We start from the raw sequence: 18,677 nt of genomic DNA on the forward strand, positions 1-18,677 counted from the left end.
AGGTGTGTACCACTTTACCCAGTGAAAATAAGACTCCTGAGATAAGGTCATCCTGTATTAAGTGGGTGGGCCTGAAAAACCAATAGCAAGTGTCATTGTAAGAGAAAAGATACACAGACCAGAGGAAAACTCCATCCATGTGAAAATGGATTCAAACTTAACTGTGCACATCTGTCATTACAGAAGAAGGGAGACTGAACAGGAGGGTGTGAGCTTGAAGATAGACTGGGGGCACAATGAGATCTTGTTTCACCCCTTCTCTGCAACAACAATAACAAAACAGGCAAAGATTGACTCCTTTTAGATTTCTAGTCTTCAGTGCTCTGGTTCCAGAGTGCTTGCACCTATAACCCTAATCCATCTTTTATGTAGCAGATACCTTTGGTTTCTCTTGGTGCCCTATGTGAAACTTGTCTGAGAGTTTCCCAAAGGTACATGGGTCTATGTGAAACTTGATTAGAAAACAACCCAGAAAATTGCAGTATTTTCTTATTAAGAATTTGCACTTGGCACTGCCCCTTTGGAAGCTTCCTCAGAATGTTTTTAGGATATGGAAATCAACTTGCTAAGAGGTAAACTGGAGAACAATAAAAGAGTTTTTTTAAAGGAATAAATAAATTTAAATTAAAAAGTGAAAAGAAGAAGAAAAAACAGCAGCAGCAGCCCTGGGTGAAAGGAAAGGGGTTCAGTCTTTAGAGAATGATCTACCCGGAAGCCAAGAAAGGCTAACTTCATTCTTTTTTTTTTTAAGGCTTGTTTTATTTTAATGACTGATCCACCTGAGGCCACAGGCAGCCACTATGTACAGACAGGAGGTGTTAGGAATATTTATTAATATTAGCTCCTTGACAATGCAAAAATTCCCAATCAAGCCAAATCAAAACAAGTCAAATTAAGAAATATCCAGGTTTAATGGGAGATCTGCGCTCTCAGGTAGCCCCGAGGTGGAACTGGGAAGCCGCAGAAATGCAACCCCCACCCCAAGGAAGAAAGGGAGACCGACCACGTGTTCCTCTTTTGGGGGGGTCACTTAAATACCCTACGGAAAGTGGTGGGGTCAGGACCTGGCCTGCTGGTATTTGAAGTCCAGACCAGGCCTGGGGATTGGGATAGATGCGAGGGGCAGGGACCTACGCTCCCAACTTCACAGGAGGAAAGCTATATTTCTTTGTCTCTTCCTCCTTGGACAGAGTCTTGATGATCTCCTCCTTTTTGGCCTGGAGGCGTTCCTCCAGGTGCTTTTGAGCTTCTTTGGTCTTAGACCTATGAGCCTCAACATGGTCAGCCAGGGGCTTCTTGCGGGCCTTGTCTGCCTTCAGCTTGTAGATGTACTACATCGTTTTTGAAGACATTCCCTTTGACCTTCAGGTACAGGCTGTGATACACATGGCAGTCAATCTTCTTGAATTCACGGTATCTCCTGAGAAACCTGCCCCAGATCCGCATCCTTCTCATCCAGTTCACCTTCTCCGGCATTCGAGCTTTGGCAGTACTCTTCTAGAGCTTTCCTATGATGCCCATATGCCTGCCCTTTCATTGCGCCAAAGTGTTTTTCCGGGAATGGATGGTCACAGGCTTCCAGATGGTCAGCCGATCTTTGACGGGATCTGCTGATAGGAGTTGGCATTGGTAATTTCATTGGTGTCATTGGGGTCCAACCAGACCTCCTTTTTACCACAGCGCAGGATGCAAGAGGCGAGGCTCTTCTGTAGCCTGAGTAGACTCAGGGCTGCCTACGCAGCAGCGCAGCAGCGAAAAAGATCTAAATTCATTCTTAAGGTGCCTCTGAGTTGTTGTTTTTTCCCATGGACCCGCATGAACACCCACACATGCACTGCAATAACTAAATTTCTAGGGTTTAAGTCACTTGATATATACTAGGAAACTCATAAACCATCTTACTAAGAGCAAAGGCGTTCTTTAGCCAGAGACCCTGCAGTGGCAGTGCAAATAGTTCTCTTCTGAGTTCCTGTCTTTCCACTTGGTCTTATCCCCACCCACCTCCCGCCAAGATGCTGTAATAGGCTTGGCAGGAATGAAGATACTCAAAACAGACACTTATTTCCCTTACTTTGGCTGTCAAGCTATTGCAACAATAGACCTGAGAAAGTGGAATTTTCCAGAAATCTCATGCACAGAGAAAACTTAAAACCTGGGCTACCCAGAGGTAAAACTTTTCTCCCAGAAGGAGATTTCACACAGTTCTGACTGTTGTGGAATATTATTTTAAGATGTGTTACATTTGTTTATGATGTGGAACATTTGTTTAATGATGCAAAGATGTGTTGCATTCTTTTATATTACATTTTGAAAGATTACAATGGGTACCATGATGGGTGAGGAATGCGGATGGGAAACAGAATACTCCATGCAGACAAAGCTGGGAAATATTAAGTTTTATTTAGGAAAGTATTGGGAGGGGAAGGAAGGAAAAAATATAGAGAGACAGAGAGAGTGAGAGAGACAGAGAGAAGAGAGAAGACGGTGGAGAGATAGAGAGCTGCCTCTTCAGAAGAATGGTGTGGGGGGGGCAGAGATCAGTTTGCCTCAGCAGGAAGAGAAAGAGTGGGAGTGGGCGGAGCTTGTCTCTTAAAGGGACAGGTTACTGTCTGGGTTCATCTTGCTAGGTGACAGGGAAGGCCAACATAATCCTAACAGTGTTTGTTTAACTCTGTGAAGCTGTCATACTTGGTCTGTCTAAAACAGTTGATGGTCTAATAAAGAGCTGAATGGCCATTAGGTAGGCAGGAGAAAGGATAGGCGAGGCTGCTAGGCAGAGAGAATAAATAGGAGGAGAAATCTGGAAGGAAAGAAGGAGCAAGAAAAGGAGGAGAGGAGGATGATAAGGTCCAGTCATGTAGCCACCCAGCTACCCACAGAGTAATAGTGAAAGTAAGATATACAGAAGTAAGAAAAGGAAAAAAACGAGAGGCAAAAGGTAGCAGGGATAAGATAGGAAAAATTGACTAGAAACAAGTTAGGTGAAGGCTGGGCATTTATAAGAACGAATAAGACACTGTGGTGATTTATGTGGGAGCTGGCTGCCCCCCCCAGAAAAAGCCAAAGAGTAAAGAGTAAAAAACCAACAACACAACACCTGACAACTTGTCTGACCACCCTACAGAATGAAACTGAATCCTGGACAGAAATGGGTCACTGATAGGCAGGAATTACATATTTACTGGGACTGCTTAGATGTGCATATTTCTTGGCACCCTGTTTAGACTTAAATCTTACTTCAGGACCCAGAGATGGACTATAGAAGCAGTCCTTGTCCCTCTTCCCAATGTGGCCATATTGAATAAATATTTTTCTACTTTTCTCTGTAATTCAGCTGTTTTCATTGGCTTATAAAGGATGGGTGGCAAAACTTGCCTTGTTGGAACACAAGCTGCAACCCCAACTCTGGTAACAAAGCCCTTTGGCTGTTTCAGAGGCATTTTTCCATCTTGGGGCTTTTATACCTTTTCCCTCTGCTGTTTATTGGCTGTCTTTACACAGAATGTTAACTTTATGAATGCAGGGAAATTTTTATCTATTTAGTTTACTCCTATATACCAAGCTCCTAGAAGATTCTCAGATTTACAAAATGGAGCCAAACTGGATTTCCCCACAAAAGATGTTCACAGAAGTATTCATGACATCCAAAATTTGGAAATAACTAATTTTTTATCAGTAAATGAACAAAATGAAGGTTACCTATACATTGCAACAGTATTCAGCCATAAAAAGGAATGAAGCACAGTACTAATAAATGCTATAACATAGATGTATAAAAAAGCATTAAGCTGCATGAGAAGGGCCATGATTTAACTTACATGAACTAGGCAAAACAAGCAAACTATTTTTTTAATTAGTCTTACTATGTTGTATATGCTAGTTTTCAAATACTGAGGTCAAATGGTCCTCCTGCCTCAGTCTACTGAGTAGCTGTCTCATAGGGCTCTACAATAAAATAAAAATCTGGAGATATAGAAATTAATTACCTGGGGGTGGAAAGTTTAGGAAAACATGGGGAATGACTGCCTGTGAATATATGCTTTTTCTAGTTTTGTACTAGGGATCAAACCCAGGACCTGGGACTTTCTAGGCAAATACTCTATTGTTGAGCTACATTCCTAGCCATCTTCTCACTTTTTATTTTGAAGCAGTGTCTTATAAATTGCCCAAAATAGCCTTGAACTTGAAGTCCTTCTGTCTCAGCTACCAGAGTATCAGGCATTACATATTTATGCCACCAAGTCTACTTAGGTATGTGTGTGTGTTGTTGTTGTTATTGTTGTTTGTTGCTGTTTGTTGCTGTTTGATTATTTGTTATAAGGTCTTAGTGTGTGGCCCTGAATAGCCTGGAGCTTGGTTTGTAGATCAGGCTAGCCTTGAACTCAGAAATCTGCCATCTCTGACTCTAAAGGCATATGCCACCACGCCCAGATCAACTCAGAGTTTTTAAAATGACAGAAATGTTCTAAAAATGGCATCATGGGCATGATTGTAAAAGACTAGGATTTAGACAGACCCTCTGGTAGGCGTACTGATAAAGAAAGGGGCCACGACTAGGTAATAAAGGTAGTGAATTTCCAAGATGGCCAGCATCTTTCTCATCACCTTCCTAAAACAAAGGCTTTGTAGGTTTTTGTCTCCCACCAGTAGGGCTCCTTCCTGGTGGAATGACTCAACAAATTCAAGGTCAAATGAGGACATGCTGCATAACAATTATGGATCAATCAACCGTCCTATCTTTCTTCAAACCAACCCTAAATCAAGCAAGGAAAACTCTTCAGCGGTTTTAAAAACCTCAGCCCTGGAGAAAAGAAGAGACTGGATTTTTCCTTTTCCTGATCTTCGCCACCCTTTACAGAGGGTCTTTTTCTCTGTGTTGTCTATGTGTCTGCTACATGTGTATGCTTCCTCACACTCAATAAATGCCTTTCTTCAACTGCTGATTCTATCTGCGGTACATGAATTTTCTTTATTGCCACCTTTTGTGCTTCTGATTTTTCCTGCCTTTTAATTCTTTAACTGGCAGAGAAAATAAATCCAATCATTACCCTTAGACTTTATCAGTTGCATACGATTTCAAGAATTGTAAGATGATATAGTCATCACTGTTCTAGATAATTTAAAATAACAGTACAATTCCTTAAATTTTTGGTTCAGGCTGTGGACAGAATTTCTGTAATTTTAATCAAAGGCTCACTTTTCTCTTTACAACACAAGAAAAAGATTTAAAATCCCAAAGGCTTATATTTTGATTTATCACTATTAAAAATTATAAAACTCAGTGAATTCTGTTGTTTGTCTACAAGAAATTAAGGGCAGCTGGGAGGGTTGGGAATCAGCAAGTTCCCTAACCCCTACTGAGACTCCATTGTTTGAGTAAAAACCCAGCATTTTGTCTAATTCTTGACAGCTCCGTTCTCTCTTGAGTGAGTGATGGAGCAAGGAAGGGAAAGCTCATTCCCCTTAAGCAGATTTTCTCAGCCAGGATATCCAATCTGTAGCAAAAGAGCCCCTGCATTGCCTCATGACCAATTTAGAAAGTTAGAAGCTGCAAGAGAAAAACTTGTGTTTGGAAACAGTAGTAAGAGTTTGTAAATGTGTGTCTGTGCACAGGGAACATTTATATGAAACATTGAAATGTCAAGGTTTTTGACCAACAGAAGTAAGAAGATAATTTAAAGTAATTTGACATATTATTATAATATAGATGTTAAAGTTGAAGTGATGCTTAGAGGAAAAAAATCTATCACACAGATATTATGTTTGAAACAAAGGGTCACTGAGTAGTCAAGCCTAATCTCAAAGCTGAAGCAATTCTCCTGCCTTGGTTTCCAAGTACTAGCAGTGCACCTTCATGTTCAGTTTATAACAAATTTTTAAGTTCTATATTTTATTAATTTTTAAAATTTAGTTAGCATACAAAATAATGGGTTTCATCATGACTTTTTTTTTTCTTTTTTATTTTGTTTTGTTTTGTTTTGTTTTTGAGACAGGGTTTCTCTGCATGTATCCTTGGCTGTCCTGGAACTCACTTTGTAGGTCAGATTGGCTTTGAACTCACAGAGATCCACCTGCCTCTGCCTCACAAGTGCTGGGATTAAAGGTATGTGCCACCATACCCAGTTTCATCATGACATTTTCATGTATATATGAGCATATTTACCCCATTACTGTCTCTTTCTATCTTCTCCCTTTTCTTTGTCCCCTACCTTGCCCCAGCAGTCCCCTTTTATTTTCGTGTTATAATGTACATATATGTCTAGATTACACACAAGACAAAATGTGGTATTTGTTGTTGTTGTTGTTGTTTTGGCACAGGATTTGGCTTTGTAACCCAGGCAGGCTTCAGACTCACCATTCTCCTGCCTTATTTTCCAAGTGGAAGGATTATAGGCATGTGCTAGTATACTTGAGAACAGCAATAAAAGACTGCCCATGCATGCTTAAGCATTGCTGGGGCATAAATGAATAGAATGATATTGCCTAGCCAGGGCCCCCCTCCTTCTCTCTGTGCCAAACAAGGTATCTGTCTAATTCCTAGTTTCTCATGGTACTCTCCAGTTGCATCAATTTTTCTGCAAATGCCTCAATTCCATTTTATTCTTTCTTATGGCTGGATAAAATTTCATTTAGTACACACACACACACACGTATATGTATACATGTATGTATGTATGTATCACTTTTTCTTTATCCATTCATCTGTTGGTGGATATATAGACTGATTACATAACTTGATTTTTATGAATACTGCCACAGTATACATGAGTATGCTTATATTCTTTTCTTGCTTTTTTTCCACTGTTTTTTTCAAGATAGGGTTTCTCTGTGTAGTGTGCAGCCTTAGCTGTCCTGGAACTAATGCTGTAGTCCAGACTGGCCTCGAACTCACAGAGATCCACCTGCCTCTGCCTCCCAAGTGTGGGGATTAAAGTTATGTGCCACTATCACCTGACTATGACTTAGATCCTTTGAGGTATATTCCCAAGAGTGGTATAGTTGAATTATATGATAGTTATAATTTTAGTTTTTTGAGGAAAATCTATACTGATCTCCATAGTTATGAAACTAGTTTATATCCCTGCCTGTGGTAAATAAGGGTTCCTCTTTCCCCAAGTTATCATCACTTTTTTTGTCATTTATGGTTTTGATGATTGCCATTCTGGCTATCCCAGACCTTTACCTAAAGGGGACCATGGAGTTTAGATGACAATAAACATTTACTTAAGAAAGTGTTTTGCTTGTATATACTTTAGGCTATTAGAGTCCCATCCCAGACTGTATTTCAACACACTGTCTTCATCACAATATGGCCAGTTTACAAAACAATATTCCCACAGTTATCTGAGAAATCATCACTGAGCATGGATGACTGCTTCTGGTACTAAATGCTTTACTAGTTAGAAATGCTGCCATATGTCATTACTTATTGATAGTACACTTTCTTTAAAAATTCACCATTTGGTGATTTCACTGTTAGACAAACTTCACAGAATGCACTTACACAAGCCTAAACCTAGGAAATATTGTCAGTTTGATGCAGGACAATTGTCTATGTTCTGTCAATTATGTTTTAAATAAACATTGATTGGCCAGTAGCCAGGCAGGAAGTATAGGCGGGACAACCAGACAGGCAGCAGAGGCAGGTCAATGAGAACAGGAGAATTCTGGGAAGGGAGAAGCCCATTCCTCCCCAGTCCTGTCCCAACCACAGAAGAAGTAAGTTGTGATTGCCCCGCTGAAAAAGGTACCAAGCCATGTGGCTAACATAGATAAGAATAATGGGTTAACAGACCCAAAAAGAGGAATATGGTATGTACTCACTCATAAGTGGTTTCTAGCCATAGTTAAAGGTCTTTGAGTCTATAATTTGTGATCCTAGAGAAGCTGAATAAGAAGGTGAACCTGAAGAAAAGCATATAGTTATCCTCCTGGATATTAGAAGTAGGCAAGATTGCCAGGCAAACTTGGGTGCACGGGGGTGGGGGTGCGGTGAGGGGTGGAAGTACGGGGAGATGGTTAGGGAGAGGGGAGAGGGGGAGGATCGGGGATGGATTGGGGGAATGGGAAGGGGGAGGGAGGAAGGATGGTTATGGGATCAGGGAAGTTTATATCTCAACTAAGGGAGCCATTTTAGGGTATGCAAGAGACTTGATTCTGGAGGGGTTCCCAGGCCCAAGGAGAGATCCCCAGATTGTACTCTGGGCAGCAGAGGAGAGGGTGCCTGATCTGGCCTTGGCCCATAACCATACTGATGAATATTTTGCATATCACCACAGAACCTTCATATGGCGATGGATAGAGATAGAGACAGAGACACATATTGGAACACTGAACTTAACTCCCTAGGCCCAAATGAGAAGCAGAGGGAGGGAGATCGTGAGCAAGGAAAGCAAAATCAGAGGGGGCCTTCATCTGACGTTGGATGGAGATAGAGACGGAGACCCACATTGGAGCACTGGAAGTCAGGACCGCGAAGGGTGCGTTCACCCACTGATACAAGGGGTCTGATCGAATGAGAGCTCACCAAGGCCAGCTGGACTGGGACTGAACGAGCATGAGATCAAACCGGACTCTCTGAATGTGGTTGACTTGGGGGCTGACTGAGCCCCCAAGGTCCAAATGAAGACTGAGAAGCAATTGACAATGGCACTGGGTCTTGTTTCGTCTGCATGGACTGGCTTTTTGGGATCCTGGCCTGTCTGGATTCTCACCTTCCTGGACCTGAAGGGAGGGGGAAGGAACTTGGATTTCCCACAGGGCAGGAAACCCTGACTGCTCTGGGAAATGGTGAGGGAGGAGGAGAGGGAGTGGGGGGTAGTGGGAGGAGCGGGAGGGTATTGGGAGGAGGGGAGGAAGTGGAAAGAGTGTTTTCGGATACTTGAATAAACAAGTCTAATGGTGGAAAAAGAATAATGGGTTAATATAAGTTATAAGAGTTAATAAGAAGCCTGAGCTAATGAGTCAATCAGTTTATCATTAATATAGACCTCTGTGTGATTTCTTTGGGACTAAATGACTGTGGGACCTGGTGGGAGGACAGAAACAGGCAGGACAGAAACCTCAGACAACATCAGTTATAGTGTAGTCTCCTGATACAATCACAAGATGAATAAATTTTTTGTTTGTCTTTCAAGGCAGGGTTTCTCTGTGTAGCCCTGGTTGTCCTAAAACTAGCTCTGTAGAGCATGATAGCCTCAAAACTCACAGAGATCTGCCTGCTTCTGCCTCCTGAGTGTTGGGATTAAAGCCATGCAACACCAATGCCCAGCTAAGATGAATGAATTTTATAGTAAGTTTTTAAAATGAGTATATATACACTCTTAAATAATGCTGAATATAATACTGTAAATATATGATCCAAATAAGTCCTTCATTATCAAGTATGTATTGTATGTAATTGTCTGTGCTATACGTCTGTGCCTTTGACCATGATGTAGGCCTGTTAATGCCAACACCACAAAAACATGATTAATAAATTGCTTTATGAGATCATTATGCAATAGTAGTTTTCAAGATTCATTGTGTACTGTGGAATGTCTTTCTGTATGCTGTGAATATGTGTTGTTCTTATTGGTTGATAAATAAACCTCTTTTGGTCTATGGCAAGGCAAAATAGAACCAGGTGGGAAATATAAGCAGAGATATAGGAGAAGAAGGGCAGCCACCCAAAGAACAACATGTGAGTGACCTGGTAATGCTACAGCCATATGGCAATACTTAGATTAATAGAAATAGGTTAATTTAAGTTGTAAGAGCTAGTTAATAATAAATCTGAACTAATAGGCCAAACAGTTTATAATTAATATTAAGCCTCAGAATGATTATTTGGGAGCTAGAAGGCAGGAGAGAAACTTTCAGTTAAAATTGTGCTCTTTCGGGGCTGGAGAGATGGCTCAGAGGTTAAGGTCGCTGAATATTCTTCCAGAGGTCCTGAGTTCAATTCCCAGCAACCACATGGTGGCTCACAACCATCTACAATGAGATCTGGTGCCCTCTTCTGGCCTGCAGCCATACATGGAGGCAGAACACTGTATTGTATACATAATAAAAAAAAAATCTTTAAAAAAAAAATTGTGCTCTTTCATGTGTGGTGCATGCATGTAAGTGCGAGAGTGCATTCACTTATGTGTGTATATAGGGAAACCAGAGTAGGACATCAGATATATGTATTCCTCTATCATATTTGCCTTACTTTGAGATAGGGTCTCTTACAGAACCAGAAGTGCACTATTTCAGCTTGGCTGGTTGGCCAGAAATCTCTCAGGAGTCACCCATCTCTGTGCTACTACACAAGCGTGGGATTATATATATAGGCATATACAACCATTTATGGCTTTTTAAAAGGGTTCTGAGGATTCTCACTCAGATCCTTGAGCCTGATATTCACTATGTAGCCTTTACTAGCCTTGAACTCATGCCAATTTTTCTGTCTCAGCTCCTACATGTTTGGATTATAGGCATTGCCTGGCTCTCTTCATAATCTTTTGTCAGATTGTATAATTTTAAAATATTTTCCCTGTAAGCCTCCGCACTTTTCTATGGATACCCAGGCCCGATTCAGGCGCGTGCTTTCCTGAACTCGAGTCCACGAGAATGGACAATTGTCCTGAGGGTTAAAACAGACACACACAAAAGAGACCTGCTCACTTACCAAAGAGTAAATGGCCACTTTATTAAACTCAAGTCGGGTATTTATACTAGTGGGCAAGGGGGTTCAAAAGGGCATGGCCTCCTCCCATCAGGAGCAATGGAAGGAGATTACAGGTGCCCAGTGCCTCAGGCAGAATCAGCTGGGGGAGGCAGGCGTATGGGGCCCACTGCTAGAACCTTGATTACAGGTGGAATCACCATAACAAAAGAGAGCCAAATTCTTCCTAAGCTATACCCTCAAACCAGTGCTAGTGCAGAATCTCCAGGGAGCCAGAGGTCAAGCCCTGCAAATCGCCAAGGAAGAAAAGGGAAAAAGACCTGGGTACCTACATTCCCCAGTTTGTAGCATGTTTAATTGTACTCTTAACAATGTGTTTTGTAGAAAAAAGTTTAAATTTCAATAAATTCCAGTTTATTCTTGCTTTTTATAATTATGATTATGGTGCCTTGTCTAAGAGTTTATCAAGTTTCACATCCCAAAGATGAATTCTCCTGCTGTCTTCTGAAAGCTTTAAAGCTTTAAATTTTACATATAAGATTCATTTCTTGCTTGTTTTTTATTTTTAAAGATTTATTTATATTATGCATGTAAGTATTTTCCCAAAATGTGTGTTTGTGTACCACATGAATGCTTAATGCCATCCAAAATTAGAAGAGGGCATCAGATCCCCAAGAATTAGAAATACAGTTGTTTGTGAGCTGTTATATGGGTGCTGGGAATGAATCCTAGTCCTCTTGCAAGAGCAGCAAGTACTCTTAATGATTAACTTATTTCCCCATCTGTGCCACACACATGTGTGTGTGTGTGTGTGTGTGTGTGTGTGTGTGTTTGAGACAGAGTGTTCTCCCTCTGTTTTTCATTTATTGAGAGTTTTTGTCATGAATGAGTGTTATATTCTGCTAGATTCTTACTTTGCATTAACTAATATTAGGGCATGGCTTTTCAGTTTTTGCCTATATGCCTAGAAAATTTTGTTTATTATTAGTACTTAATTACCGAACAAGCCACCCTTCTGTTGATAAAGCCCACTTGAACATAGTATGCAATTATCTTTATGTATTTTTTAGTTGGTTCTGCTTTGCTTAGGATTTTTGTGTATATATTCATTAGCCATTTTGGGCTATAGTTTTCATTTCCTTTTCAAAACCTTTTTCTGATCTTGGTATCAGAATAACAGTGGCTTCATAGAATGAGTTAATATGTATTTGATCTGGATTTGGAACAATTTCATGTAACTTTTAAGTATATCAATAATGATTGTTAGGACTTTTTGTGAGACATGAGAAACAGTATAATTTGAAATGAAAAATTTCATAGAAATAACAAAAGAAAAAGCCAAATTTCTACCTTAAGATGGATATATGGAAGTGGCTTTCACTTACAAAGAAGCACTTTGTAGATGTTTACATAGGAAAGAGTGAGTTAGCCTATCTAAACTTATACCCTGGCACTTCAGGCTTTTAAGTTTCATGCTTCATAGATTTACTCAAGTAAAAGATGAACAAGAGGGAGGAGATATAGAAAGGCACAAGCTTTCCAACCTTATTATTGTCCCTTATACAGATACGTAATTCTTTCCCCTAGTCTGCTTATGATTTGGATTTTCTAATTTTCCTTCTGAAAAAAAATTTCTATGGCCATGTACTTTTCAAGTTTTCCCTCTTCTCATATTAATAAGTCCTCATCAGCATTTTAAACTGTGGTGTGTAGGTAGAAATTCAGGTGCTCATGGAGGCCCAAAACATTGGTTCTCCGGAACTAGAATTAAAGGCAATTGTGAGCCTCATGATTGTGGGTGCTAGGAACTGAACTAAGGTCATCTGTAAGAAGAGTATATACTCTTAACCACTGAGCCATTCTTATGATCTTCTTGACATAATTGACAAAGAAACTCTTCTGTAATAGCAATCACTCATTTCTATGATTCCTTCTAGTTATAGGATTTAAATTACTAAATGAACTATAAAACTAAACCTGGGATAAACACAATGCTACCCTACCCAGTTTCTCTAGACCTATTTTAAATAAACTGTAAAAGTGAATTCAGTTTCCAAAAATTGTAGCACGATTAATAAAAACCCAGAGACAGAAATTGGGGTTCAATCTGAAGGTCAGAAAAGCAAAACGGCCAGTCACTGGTTCTTACTTCTACCTCAGCCTGAAGTGGTGATCCTACCTCAAGGAAACCTCAGAATGATACTATGTGTGAGAGGTGTCTCCTTCCATTTTATGAAGAGAATAAAGGCATGTGCCGCTACCACCTAGTTTCTATGACAATCTAGTTTGGCTAATGGGATTAAAGGTGTGTGTCACCACTGCCTGGTCTGTAAGGCTGATCAGTGTGGCTGTTTTACTCTCTGAACTTCAGGCAAGCTTTATTTATTAAAATACAAATGAAATATCACTACAAAAATCTATTTGCTATTTGAATTCCCTCCCTTTCGGTTAGACTGCTCTTTCTTATAAAGGTGTGAACAAGGTTGAGAATCATCCATAAATGAGACCCCTAAAACAAGAAACAGTTGGTAGGTTCATAATCAATGTTCATTGTTTAATGTTCCCTCAACCAAGACCAACAATGAGTTCCCCAAATGTAGTTGAATTCTCTGGAGGGGCCAACCAGACACCTGGTAGCAGAAATTGGACTATATCCACTGGAAGGGCAGTAATTTGTTTTCAGTTTAATAGACACTTATTTTTTCATGAATTTATTTTCAAAGTCACATTTCTTCTGGCTCTTACACTTACCGGATTATCTCTATATTTGCATTTGCAGTACTTCAAGTAACAGCACTTCTCACCAAGGAAATCATCATAATATTTTCAATTAGTGACCTCTATACAACATTACTTCCCCAAGGTCAGGATTGATAAGTGTCTGGAATTAAGAACTGCAATCTGCAGTAGCTCCTTTTATGATAACACATAACAATCCACTTTCAAGTGTTTCTTTCCATAACAGGAACTTTGAGTTCTTCTGGTTATAAAGTCTTGGTCCCAATGGGAGAAATGCTTCTCCAAGGATGAGACATTGGTTTTGACATATTGAAAACTGAGACTGTCACCTGGCCATTTGACATTCTTTATGCCAGGAAACTTTGCAACCATAGATTCTAGCTATGAATTATGTGATTATGTATGAATTATAGTATGAATTATGTGATTATCAAGTGGAAATTTATCAAGGGTTGTATTTAAACAAGAAGACCAGAGGGACTATGTTTTTGAATCCACAGGATCCTCAGAGCATTTCCTGACAGTGAGATATTCAGGCAAGATCACTGGGATTCTAGACTTCACCGGAAAAAAAAAAGGTTTTGTTCACCTACTAGGCCAGCTGTTCTCAGCCTGCAGCTCCTGACCCCTTTGGGGGTTGAACAACACTTTCACAGGGGTCACCTAAGACCATCAGAAAACATAGTTTGTAACATGACGGCTGGCTTGTTGGGGTTTCTGTCCCGCCCAGTACCCCAACAAGCCGGCAAGTCCCAAAGAGAAATCACACACAGGCCTCCATAAGATTATAAACTGATTGGCCCATTTGGTCAGGCTTCTTGTTAACTCTTATAACTTATGTTACCCCATTATCCTTATCTATGTTAGCACATGGCTCCGTACCTTTCTCAGCTGGGCAAGTTACATGCTGTCTCTTCGGGGGTCTGCACAGGAATGGCAGGAGAGCTTCTGCTTCCAGAATACTCCCAGTCTCTTTGCTCCACCCCTACTTCCTGTCTGGCTTTCCCGCCTATACTGCCTGCCTGGCCAATCAGCGTTTTATTAAAATACGATTGACAGAATACAGACAATTCTCCCACACCAATAGTTATTTGCATTATGATTCATAACAGTAGCCAAATTGCAGTTATGAAGCAGCAATGGGAATAATTTTATGATTGTGTGTGTGTGGGTCACTACAACATGAGGAACTGTATTAAAGAGTCATTGCATTAGGAAAGTTGAGAATCATTGAACTAGACAAAGAATTTTTATCAGTTGATGTCCTAGCTAGAAAGCAAATAGAGGAAATAAATTAGACATACCAATTAGTCTCATGAACAATGATGGGGAAGCTCAGGCAATCACATTTGGCTAGGGTGTGGCCGCCTGGGACAAAGGAAGAAGCACCTGGGGATTGGGTGCCCGCCCCTTGTTTTGTCTCTTTCATGCTGCATGTGACTCTCGCTGGGCCTCAGTCGTGTGAGTCTCTCTTTATCCAAATTATTAAAATTATATTCCTTGGGCTGGAGAGATGGCTCAGCGGTTAAGAGCACTGCCTGCTCTTCCAAAGGTTCTGAGTTCAATTTCCAGCAACCACATGGTGGCTCACAACCATCTGAAATGAGATTTGATGCCCTCTGCTGGCCTGCAGGCATACACACAGACAGAATATTGTATACATAATAAATAAATAAATAATTAACAAAAATAAAATAAAATTATATTCCTTGTTTTTGAGCTGGTCTGGTTAATTCTAACTACTGGTCGACCATGCCCTTCAGAGAAATCACAGAATATTGTTTTTGTGTTCTCCCTCTCCTCAACTTTTCCTGTCTTCCTTTTATCTATATTTTGTGCATGTCAAGTAAAAAAGTTCATAAATCTTAGTTTTATATATTTATCTTTAGCTTGTAGGTTATTGATGTGGGATGGTACCCGAACTAGGAGAAGAATAACTATCCCGCAGACATGGCTAGATTGAGTAATTGTACAATACAATGGAACCATTGAGTTCTTTTAGTGGTACTTTCTTAGTTTGTAGAAAAGATAATGGCATTGCTTTGTGTGAATGTGTTGTTTGTATAGTTTTTGTTGTTGTTGTTTTGTTTGTTTGCTTGTTTTTTGAGACAGGGTTTCTCTGTGTAACCGTCCTGGTTGTCCTGGAACTCACAATGGTGGCCTCAAACTCACAGAGATCTGCCTGCCTCTGCCTCCCAAGTGCTGGGATTAAAGGTGTGTGCCACCACCACCTGGCTGTAATTTTTTATTCTGTGTACAATGAGTATGCATATGTATTAAGTTGCAAGAGGAGTTTCAATTTAGATTTCCCCTCTGTATTTGGAGAGGTAAGAAAGCTAAATAAAGATATTATCTATATTTCTTTTGTTTATTTCTCCATGCACATTGGGTTTGGCTAACTATATAGGCTAATGTGAGACTTGAAACTCTGAGAGGAGGCAGATGGTTGCAATGATAGAGTGAAATAGGGTCTGAGACATGAGTTGGCAGCAACTGGAATCCAGCTTTGTGACAGAAACTCTCAGCCTCTGCTTTGTACTCTGGATGTGCCTTGAAGCCCTGACCAGTGGCACTCCTTGATTTCATTGATGCTGTACTGCCAATGAGTTTGCTAAGTACTACCTTTGTGATTTTAATCCCTCCCCACTTGAAACACCTCAAATGAATTCTTTTTTTTCCCTGGTCAATGACAATGAATCATACCATACAGATGGTCATCTCTCCCTAGACATTGTGAATGTGGTGTGGTAATTGTTTCGTAAATTTTTTATTTCTTCTAAGTGTCATTTCCAAGTAAGAAACATCACACCAGGGGAAAAGAACACTGCAGATTAGAAAGCTGACCAGATGCCAGCAAACATCACATGGATGGTCTGTTGGATGCTAATTCTAACTTTATTGTGGTGCTTTCCAGTTTTTAAAGTGTGTTCACAAAGAGTGGGTGGTGTTTAGAGGGATGAGACAGACAAGTCTTGAGACAGACAACTAACTCTAACTGCTATGGGTGACTTCCTGGGTATTGCTATATACAGGGGACAATACTATTATTTTTCTCATCTTATGCATGGTCAAAATTGACAATATATTTTATAGGGTGTTTGTGTAGGTGCTGTGAAGCACTTATGACAATGGCCAACATATGGTACTACGAACACAATAAATATTAGGGTTTTTTTTTAGAAAGTAATTTTATTAAATTATAAAAGTTTCCATTTCTGCCCCTCCTCCCAACACCCTCCCACTCCCCCCACTCCCTCTCCTCCTCCCTCTTCTATTAGGGTTTTTTGTTTTGTTTTGTTTTTAGAGTATGTACATAGTTCACAACTTGACTCAATCAGTCCTTGATTCATTCTTTAAAGCCCCAGAATCAGAGAGGGTGCAGATAGTACTATTGTTGAATTTGGATCACTTGCATTCATTAGAATGTTTAAACAGTTCTGCCCACGCAGCTCATCACTAAAGACAATAATCTTTGGAAAAGGGGCAGAAAAATCACAGTACTCTGCAAGCAATCAAGTGGGACAGGAAAATGGAAGAGGAGTTCCTCTCTGAACTATATGTATGACAGATGTGGGTCATAGGTTTTTGTTCTTGAACCCCTGAGGTCAGCAGACCAACCCTTGTCGGCATGAGTGTTCAGGGGTGGATGAAGGCAACAGCTTCGTTGTGATGCTACCTCTGGGTCACTTAAAGCTTTTCTCGTAAGTTGGCTTCTTCCTTCCTTTACTATGGCTATGAAGATAGCACTCTAGGCACTCGGGTGAGAGCTGCAGGTCGTCCTGTTTGGCGTCTCCAGAGGCAGAGGCTCTTGTCGCACAACTATTGCTCGAAGGGGCTTTCTTAACTTTGCTGCTTGGTTTTTTTTTTTTTTTTTTTTTTTTTTTGCCCCGGGTCGTCTAGGCTCTAGAACAGCGCCTGTCTGCCATCCCTTCCTCAAGTCCGGGGGGCCGGAGGTGGGGGCGTCGCGCGGGCCTTGGGGCGGCGCTATGCTTGCGGGCCCGCCCCGGGGCATCCCTAGCTAGACTTCCTCCTGCCGCAGGCGGCCAGCCCAGCTGGAGGAAGCCGCAGTATCGACATTGGCGGCCACGATGAGCAAGGGCGACGCCGTGTGCACGGGTTGGCTCGTCAAGTCGCCCCCCGAGAGGAAGCTGCAGCGCTATGTGAGTAGAGGCGCCGACTCACCCCTGGCTTTCGTGTCCTCGGTTCTATGCCCGTGGGGTGGCCGTGCATGGTCCTGGGGAGTCCCTGGTTTTAGGCGCGCCAAACGTAACTGTTCTCAGCGCCCTAGCTGCAGGCGAGGCCGGTGGACGACGGAAAGTGAAATCGTACGTCGAGCTGTGTTGCTGCAGCACCCTGCAGCAGGCTGGCCTGGTACCTCTTGCCCGCTGTGTTCAATCACTCTATGCTGCCACAGTCAGCTGTGGAGGGAGGTGGATTGGGACTAAAACTCCCAACGCCTGTTTGTATTCTGGAACAGCCACAGAGACATCTCTAAAGGGTGCCCTGTGTCTGACTGGAGTTCCATTTCACAGTGAGGAGAATAGAGAGAGGGACAGGGAAGTGGACAGTAAGGGGATACCTGTGTGGGATACTTTAGTGAAGCTGCTGCATTCCTCTTGAACTGTAATGAGTACTGTCATTGTAGCTATCATAGAACACTCCTGTTGGGAGCCTACCATACAGTGTAACTCTTTTCTCATCATGTCCCTTCTCAGCATATTCTTTATGATGACACTATGCTTTTTTAGTACAACAGGAACCATTGACATTTGCTATTATGAAATAAGGGACACTTGGAAAAGCACATCATTCTACACATTATATGACCATCTTTAAGCTGCCCACAACTCAAAAGTTCATTATATTTAGAGTTCTCAGGATAAGATCTTTAAAAATATTCTGCTTAAAGATCTAATTGCTACTGATTTGTCTTTAGCCATTAGCAAAGCAAGAACCACTTTAGTCCCCAGGGAAATGCATATAAACAGATATTAGGCTTTCTTGCCCCTTTATTGAGGGGGCTGCTGGAAGCACATTGATGGATCCCTGTCCTTCATAATTCCTAATTTCTCTGTGAAACCAAAGTGTGCTGGTGGTAACTACCCTGCCATGGTTTGTACTCTGCTGAGGCATCCCACCCCAAATGCGATTCTACCTGGTACTTGCGTTTATAGCTTTCCAACTGGTGTCCCTATTTTGTCCATATTCACCAGTACTTCTGTTTCCATATTGAAGAGCACATATCATGTAGAAGTTCATGGGTGGGATTATAAGAACAGTGCAATAA

At 41.1% G+C, this 18,677-nt stretch overlaps 1 protein-coding gene and 1 pseudogene across 7 annotated transcripts in view; one reads left to right on the forward strand and one right to left on the reverse strand.

Moving 5' to 3' along the window:
- Positions 1-1,130: 1,130 nt before the first annotated feature.
- Positions 1,131-17,402, reverse strand: LOC125415335 (large ribosomal subunit protein eL19 pseudogene; annotated as a pseudogene).
- Gab3 (GRB2 associated binding protein 3) overlaps positions 17,395-18,677 on the forward strand; it is an 87,912-nt gene continuing 86,629 nt past the window's right edge. For all 7 annotated transcript variants that reach the window (XM_048457613.3, XM_048457615.3, XM_048457614.3 and 4 more), the window contains exon 1: positions 17,395-17,550. In XM_048457613.3, the coding sequence (XP_048313570.1) occupies positions 17,479-17,550 (72 nt within the window). In that variant the 5' untranslated portion in view covers positions 17,395-17,478. The remainder of the gene's footprint in view (positions 17,551-18,677) is intronic.

This window comes from Myodes glareolus, chromosome X, assembly GCF_982192425.1.
Source record: "Myodes glareolus chromosome X, mMyoGla1.1, whole genome shotgun sequence".
Classification (NCBI taxonomy): Eukaryota; Metazoa; Chordata; class Mammalia; order Rodentia; family Cricetidae; genus Myodes; species Myodes glareolus.